The following is an 8,613-nucleotide window of genomic DNA, read 5'->3' as shown; positions in this document are numbered from 1 at the left end:
ACACTTTTGAATTTGAGCTCGATGCTTGCCTCCTAACTTGTGAAAATAACATCTCGCTTTGTCTCCTTCTTTCCTTTGAATTTGATAAGTAGAACTGCTCCAGCAAAAGGTGCATGCATGTGTGTCTGTTTATATAGTTGTAAGTAAATTCAGTGGAAATTGTCCTCTTTCAGCTACTGCTTACCCGAAGAAAACCATTCGGTTACATACTTGGCAGAGGACCCGATCGAAAAACGTACAAGCGTTGAGGTTATGTGGTCGAAGGGGCAAAAAATACCTAAAATTCCTAGTGCAATATTGCACCTGGAGGAGAGGGTAAGTTCCAAGAAAAAAGCCAGTTTTGAAGACTACACGCCTTTTGTAGTATCTTTTGGACCTTACTACCATGGCAAACACGAGCTTGATCAAGCGGAGTCTATTAAGCACCAAATTTTTGATATTTTTGTTTCCGAAAGTCAGGAATCTAAAGATTTCTTCCTCGAAATGTTTGAGGTAGTGGGTAAGGAAGTGAGAAGTTTGTATTTGTGGGAATATACTGCAGGTTATAGTGACAAAGAATTGGCTGAAATGATGCTCCTCGATGCTTGTTTCATCATCGCTGTATATTCCAATGTTGCATCTAATCTGTCTCAGTATGTTATTAAACTTCTTGGCAATGTAATGTTCACTTTGGCTCAGCGCGATGTACTTTTGCTTGAGAATCAAATCCCTTTTGAGCTTGTCAAGAAGCTATTAATTTCAGGACGTAGCATGGCTTATGCCAACTATTGGATTCGCTTTTTTATATGCAAGGCAATAAATGTGAATTTCGATATGATTACAGGAGACATTCATGATGATGCAGATCAACCACCTTTTCTTCTTGAAGCTCTCCGGAGAGCAGTTATTTCCGGACACTGGAGCAAAGTTTTCCTAATCACGATTAACAAACACCATGCCGAGCTAAGTTATCCAAACCGTATGGAGGACGATGATACTTGTTCTCCTATTATTGATCATAAAATCGAACTAGGCAACCAAGTTAAGAAATATAGCTATTCCTTTCATTCAGTCATAGATCTCAAGGCGAAGGGCATCTCTTTCAGGCCTAGCCATAGTGACTTATTGGGTGATATCAAATTCACTTCATTTTGCTTCCACGGCAGGCTTGAATTGCCAACTTTCGTTGCTTCAATCAAGTCACGGGTTTGGTTAAAGAACGCGATAGCTTATGAATTGTGCCCAGACTCAAATACTCAATTACAATTGACATCTTATATAAAATTTATGAAATCAATCATCAGTGATTCAAAAGATGTGCAGGAACGGAAACCCAAGTAACTGAAAATTCACCTGGTTGAATGATGATGAAGTGGTAGAACATGGACTTGATGTGGCATTAACCAGGCATGACAGAGCAGAATTCACCACTGCTTCTGACTGAAATTGGGGCATATGAAAAGAACTGAGAATCTAAAATAAACCAAAACAAAAAATCTGAAATCAAAGTTTAGGCAAAAATATCAAGTTCAAAGAATAAGAGGAGCCCACCTCAGAAGCTCCAATAGCCAAGCGTTTTGCATAATCATTAGTTGTATGCTTTATTAGTATCATCATTCAATAAACAAATCTATTAATTAATGTAACAATTACATAGTTAAACGGTACACACTATCAATTGACTTCTTAGTGTATTTATTTCTTTATATTTGAATTCCCTTTGGTTAAAATTCTGGCCCGCTACTGCACACTATCCCAAATGCAATCAAACTAATATTTAGCAACAACAACATTCTACATTTGCTCCAATTGGAAGGTACATATCAAAGAAAGGAAATGAAAATTCATGATACACAAGTAGACTGCACTCCAGAACAGAAGAGCCTAATGACTCATGGTAAATGTAGGAATTGGTGGCACAGTTGCCCCTTCTCGTTTCCACTTCTCTACATTGCCTTCCCATCCTGATGTTATAAAAAAAATATTACACAATCAAAATTATAAATAAGTTTCTTTGATAAACATTAGTTGATACCCTTATAAAATGATGATAAGTAACTTATTTATAGTCTTTAAAACTAGTCGATGTTTATAACTTGAATCCTTAGTTTTTACCTAGGGATGGATCGACGCCGCGATTCTGAAGTTCCCTATACTCTTGACAAATACCACAAATGCAGCAGCAACAACCAATCAAAGTGTCTGAGTATGGAGTCTCTGGTAATTTGAAAAGTTCTCTCACCGGTGCAGCTGGTACTGAAGCGAATCTTCCCACATTAAAATGAAGCTAAAGGAAAGTTTTCACCCAATTGGCAAGGGCCCTACATGGTTCACAGGGTACTAATAGGAGGAGCACTCATACTTGCAGAAATGGACGGAGAAGTTTGGCCAAAACCTATCAATTTAGACTGCAGTCAAGAGATACTATATTTAGATTGTTTACATTTCTTCATATGATGTAACTGAACTATGCTTGACCTGATTCCCGTTTAAGAGGGGATACGTAGGCAGCCCTATGGGTTCGGTCACATCTTAATAAAATCCTCATTTCCCCAGAACCAGAAACTGTGGCAGAATTTTGAGGAGGACCCTCAAAATTCCGGAGCAAGTCCAGCCGACGTCATCATGTATAAGATAGTCAGAAATCGGTAAAGTAACTGGGGTAGAATTTTGAGAAAGATTCTCAAAAATTCCGAAACATATCCAACAAACTTCGTCACATGTAGAACGGCCAAAGGATCACTTACTAAACTGGGGCAGATTGGAGGACCCTCAAAAATTCTATTGCAAAGATGCCACAATGTCTCTAAAAGTGTCGCAGTCATTAGTTCATTTAATTTACTTGATATTATATACCATTATGTTTTCTAAAATAACTCTATTTCATCAAATAAGTGCATATTTTTCAAAAGCTTTATTTCTATGGTAGCCAGGTGCTACCCAGGGTAACTCGAACAGGATCTCCAGAGCAAAGCAAAGAAAAGCAAAACAAGCAGACACAGGCACGAACCAACCTCCCCTACAAAACTCATGATTTTTCTTTGAATGCAGGAACAAGGAATAACCACAAGTATGCGCGCTTTAAAATCATTACCTTCATAACAACTAGACTGCCAAGCACAAATATATCTCTTGCTAAGAAATATTCTACTCATGCTTGCTATCTGTCTCTACATGAGACTAAGCATTGTCTCAAATCTTGCATGAGGCTAAGTCTTGCCTCCTCATTTGCATGAGGCTAAGCCCTGCCTCCATATTTGCATAAGGCTAAGCATTGCCTCCTTCCTGCATGAGGCTAAGCCCTGCCTCCTCATTTGCATAAGGTAAAGCATTGCCTTCTCTCTGCATGAGACTAAGTACTGTCTCAAATCTTGCATGAGGCTAAGCCCTGCCTCCATATTTACATAAGGCTAAGCATCGAATTTCATTTGCATGATGCTAAGCCTTGCCTCCCTACCTATATAAGGCTAAGCATTGCCTTCTCTTTACATGAGGCTAAGCCCTGCCTCCTTACCTGCATAAGGCTAAAAATTGCCTTCTCTTTGCATGAGACTAAGCTCTGTCTCGATCCTTGCATGAGGCTAAGCCCTGCCTCCCTATTTGCATAACGCTAAGTATTTCCTTCTCTTTGCATGAGATTAAGCTCTGTCTCGATCCTCGCATGAGGCTAAGCCCCGCCTTCCTATTTGCATAAGGCTAAGCATTGCCTTCTCTTTGCATGAGACTAAGCCCTGCCTCTCTACCTACACAAGGATAAGAATTGCCTTCTCTTTGTATGAGACTAAGCCATGTCTCAATTCTTGCATGAGGCTAAGCCCTGCCTTCCAATTTGCATAAGGCTAAGCACTGCCTTCTCATGAGACTAAGCATTGTCTCCCTTTGCATAAGTGTTGCTCTATTCTAAACATTGCATTATCCTCTTGTCTCGGGGCTAAGCTCTGCCCCCAAACTCTGCACAAGACTAAGTTTTGCCTTGTTATTACCTTTGGTATCATGTCTCTCCACTTCATGGACTGATGTATAGCCAACTTGTCCAAGGGCGTCATAGTCCGAAGACATCATTCTCATAGCCTGAAGGCACCATGTCATGGCTTGAGGATCTCTCAATACTGCACATCATTATTCAAAGGTGTCATGTTTCAGAGGCACCATTCTCACAGCCCGAGAACATCATTTCATGGCCTGCGAATCCCTTATCTCATGAATCATGGCCTGGGACGTCATGGTCTAAGGACGTCATCCTCACTATCCAAAGACAACCTTCATGGTCCAAAAGGAATTTGCATCATGTTTAAATTCTCGCAATAATCTATATACTTTCATGCATCGTGTTTTAAAGTTTTGTAGGTAATTCAAGAGTTAACCGTTCCTCAAACGAGAGCAACCCTCGCTCCGGTTTTCGTTCATAGCATTTATACCCTGCCATTATTCCAAACGTAACTAACTCCTATCAATTGCTCGTTTTTACCTTATGACCACTTAGATTCACATTCGTGACTCCGTATATATTCATCTGATATTATCCTACTCAAAAGAACCTTACCTAAACACATGACCGTTCCTATAACAATTCCACCGGTTTCGTTCACCGTTGGATCCAGAACTACACATGGCCTAATTCATGTAAAACCAGGGATAAGTAGGCAGTTCAGAGACCAGGGTTCAACCTATATATATTTCAAAATAATCCTCACTCGATCAAAATCAGTCATCATTTCTTTACCCGACAACTCTTTCATTCTTCCTAAGTAAAGAGGGGCAGTTGTTGATACCCAATTTTTCCTCATATATTTTAAATATGCATATATATTTTTCAAAATTGTGCACATGCATTATTATTAGATTTACAAACATGCACAAGTGTTTTTATAATTTTTCTATAATTTTAAAGGCTTTATTAATTTATTTCTGCATTTTTTATTGTACAAATATCCAATAATTATCCCTCACATTATTTTTATGATGATTTAATCATCTAAATTCATCATTTATGCCCATATAGTATTTAAATATTTTAATTGCATTTCCATACTTACATTTGAATTTTATAGATTAAAATTGCACATTTTGTAATAATAGCCCGTATATACTTGTAATTACTTTCTTTTTGCAAAAAATAGCTTTTATATTTTTTTATAAGGATAAATAATTGTCATTAATTATTTTTAGGAACAAATGATAATTTACTATTTCATTTATCATTTTTTACAAATTATTTTATTAATTAAAAATGGGTATTTAAATCTGGCCCCATTTTACTTAAAATCGGACCTAGTCTACCCAATTACCCAGCCCAACTACTTAAAAATTAGCCCAGTCCGCCATAGCCCTAACCAAACAACCCCTAACTCGCAACCTGGTCGCGATCCGCTCCCAAACGACCCGCCCCATCCATTTTTTAGCCCCAGCCGTTGTTCTCTCAAGATCAATGACCACCATCCTTTCCCCCTTTTCTTATTGACCCAACCCCAGAAACACTATCCCATTTCACTTAACTCGCCGCCCTTAAAATCTCCCAACGCCTCTCCATCTCTGTCAAATCCTAATCCATCGTCACCTAATTTCCTTCTTCGATTCCAACCGGATATGGAATCCCTTGATGATTTTCTTACCTTATTGGTCCTATTTCGCTACTGGCTACTCGATTATGGTATAACCTAATAGCTTGCCTAACATGGCAATCCGATTTCCCTATTTTTGGACCAAATCTGGTTCGAATCTTTCTCCTTTCTTCATCTATGTTCATTCTTCATCTTTTTGAGTACGAATCTCCGAGATTTCTTTAATCTTTGTTTACTCTAAAGTTGTGGTTTAGATCTTTTAAGATATGTTAATATTTCGTTCTTATTTTTGTTAAAAATGTCATCTATGTTTCCGCATGTCTATCTGTGAATATTTTTCGCGATTTTCATTAAAAAACTTTTCCGTCTAATTTATTTTGCCCTAAAATTAGGGCTCAGATCTTTTAAGATTTGTTCTGGTTATATTTTGGTTGAATATCTTCTGTAATGTTCCCGTGTATCTATCTATGTGCATCTCTATATGATTTTTGATAGATATTTCTGACCAATTTTTACTTACCCTAAACTTAGGGTTCTCAGACTTTCTTAAATCGGACCAAAATTAGTTTGACTCTTTGATTTTTAGTGCTATTTGGGTCTATATTCATCTTATGTTATTGCTTTTGTGTACATCCAGGTACTATGGTTTTCCTTAAAACTAGGGTTCAGAACTTTCACTGATTTTTTTATACTCTTTCCTTTCTCATACGGGACTGATATTTTCCTTATTTTGTTCAATATACCATGTTTCCGTTATTTATTTACCTTATTTTGCCTTGAAACTGTTTGTTAATTGATATCTTCCTTATTCTAAGTGTTACTCGCCTGATTACACGCTATTATGCCTTGTTAATTAACTGAACACTGTACTATCTGTCCTTAAACGAGACTTCAATTGATTATGTGATTATTTTCTTCCCTTGTTTATGTGTGTTTGATTACTTCCCTTATTTGTTCACTTAATTGAACATTATTTAAATCATTCTCCCTTTTCCCCTTAAAAAAGACTCGAACTCTCATACTCTCACTAAAAACTTGGTCCTTTCACTTTGATTTTGTGCTCATTGTTTTGGTTTTGGCCAGCTGAAAACCATGGCCAGAAGTCTTCAATTCTTTGCTTCCGGTTGGTGATATTTGCTATACTAGTGGATTCCTTTCTTCCTTGTTACATCTTAATTGGTGAGTTATTGAATCCTCTGCCATTTCATTTTGTTCAATGTGCTACTACTATTAGACCATGTTATCCTAGATGCCATTACTTGTAGTTAAGACATGTTGAACTTAGTTTGAATTGATTAATAAAATCTGCCTAACTCTGTGTTATTGAGGACCACCTTTTACATTTAAGTTTGTTATAAGCATGCTTTCATACCTTACCCTAAAGACTGATTAGCCATGCATAGATGTGTACCTTAATAGATTTATAAGTTTGTTTGTTGAACCTGTTATAATATGGCTTGTCTGGTTCTGTTCTCTCTATGTTATGATACCTCTCTTGAACTATCTCAATCAGTTCCTGACTTACTGGAAATCAATGTGTTCCCTTTCTATGACTTAGTCTGATCTAAAATCTCTATTATCATTATTAATCTGATTATGAACTAGCATGTGACTGATTGTTAAAACGAGATTAAGTATGCTTAGGTTCAAATGTGTTTGCTATTTTGCACATGTTCTATATGTGATTGCCCTTAAATGAACTCCCTAATCCATTCTATTCCCTCATATTCCTTTACTATTCGATCCTTCTGAATCCTCATTCTTAGCTGGTTGAAAGCCAAAATTATTTAGGTTCTATCCTCTGACACACTAGGATTTGGTCCCTAGTCTTCCTTGAACTAATTCTGATCTCTGTGAATTTCCCTAGTATAAGCATTACCCTGGGTTCTTGAAGCCCTTGGGAACTCTGACACACTAGGGATTTGGGTTTTGTATGATCAGCTTTGATACATGGGTAAATCACTCATCACTGGTCATGTTGTATCTATGAACATGGGCTTCTAGAGCTATTATGATTTGAAGGTCTGGCCTGTTGATAACTAGGGATTCTAGTTCATTTTACACTCCTTTTTATTTGAGTTTTGATTAAAAATGTATATAAATAGTCCCAAAGGCTTACATGTTGTGCTTGTTTGCAGGGTTTGGTCAAAAAGGTGACAAGTAGTCAAAAACTAGCTCAAAAAGGAGTGAAACATGCAAAAGTACCAAGAACAAGTCAAAGCACAGTTGCAACAGATTCACCGTGGCCGCAATCCATTTAGTGTGGTCCGCGGTGAGGAGATTCAGAGAGGTGCAAATTTGGATCTTAAAGCAGTGCGGTCCGCAGAGGTTTTCTCGCGGCCGCAATCCATTTTATGCGGTCCACGAAGAGGGGGTTTCAGAGAGTTGGAGGTTTGGACAATTGAAGCCAATGCGGTCCACAGAGTATTTTATGCAGACCGCAACGAAGCCACCTTGGCCGTGGTGCATTTTGTGCGGCTTGCGGTGGCCAGATTCAGAGAGTGAATATTCAAGCCAAAAAGCCTCATCGCGGCCGCGGTGCATTTTCCACGGTCCGCATTTTGTCCAAAAAATTTGACCTAGTATAAATAATTTCTTTTCACATTTTTAGTGTTTCTTTTGTAATCTGTTAGACTCTAGATCACGTGAACGGATATTTTGTTCCATTTTGAGTAATTTGTAGCTACTTTAACGCTGAATCTTCATTATCTTAGTTTGTAATTAAATTATATGGGTTATTCTTCATCTATTTATCTGCTTTCTTCCACTATTATGAGTAGCTAGACCCATTAGCTAGGATTGTGGCTCAACCCTAGTGTGGGTATTTGATAGGTATTTTGTTTTAAGGCTTGGATGTTTATGGGTGTTTGATATTTGGATTGATTTGTGTTTTTCATGTTGAATTAGTGGTTGCAAACACTAATTTGTGCCTATTTGACTTGGGCTTCTTGAAAAAGAGAGTTTGAGTCTAGGAAAATCAGTCCAACAAAGAATTGAGGTATAATCAAGAGATTGATAGCCCCAATTAAAGGGTTAAAACTAGAGATAGTAATACCCAACTTGAGCATATATT

The 8,613-nt window shown here is 37.6% G+C and overlaps 1 protein-coding gene across 1 annotated transcript; it reads left to right on the top strand.

The window, feature by feature from the left end:
* Window positions 1–252: 252 nt before the first annotated feature.
* Window positions 253–1,320, top strand: LOC107806414 (UPF0481 protein At3g47200-like). Its single transcript, XM_016630569.2, has one exon. The coding sequence runs from the start codon at window positions 253–255 to the stop codon at window positions 1,318–1,320; it is 1,068 nt and encodes a 355-aa protein (XP_016486055.2).
* The last annotated feature ends 7,293 nt before the right edge of the window (window positions 1,321–8,613 follow it).

The sequence above is a fragment of the Nicotiana tabacum genome, chromosome 20, assembly GCF_000715075.1.
Source record: "Nicotiana tabacum cultivar K326 chromosome 20, ASM71507v2, whole genome shotgun sequence".
Lineage (NCBI taxonomy): Eukaryota > Viridiplantae > Streptophyta > Magnoliopsida > Solanales > Solanaceae > Nicotiana > Nicotiana tabacum.
This window is presented reverse-complemented; position numbering and strand designations above follow the sequence as displayed.

What these genes read in the sequence shown, in the direction of transcription:
- LOC107806414 (XM_016630569.2), top strand. Translation starts at nt 253, where the DNA reads ATGTGGTCGAAGGGGCAAAAAATACCTAAAATTCCTAGTGCAATATTG.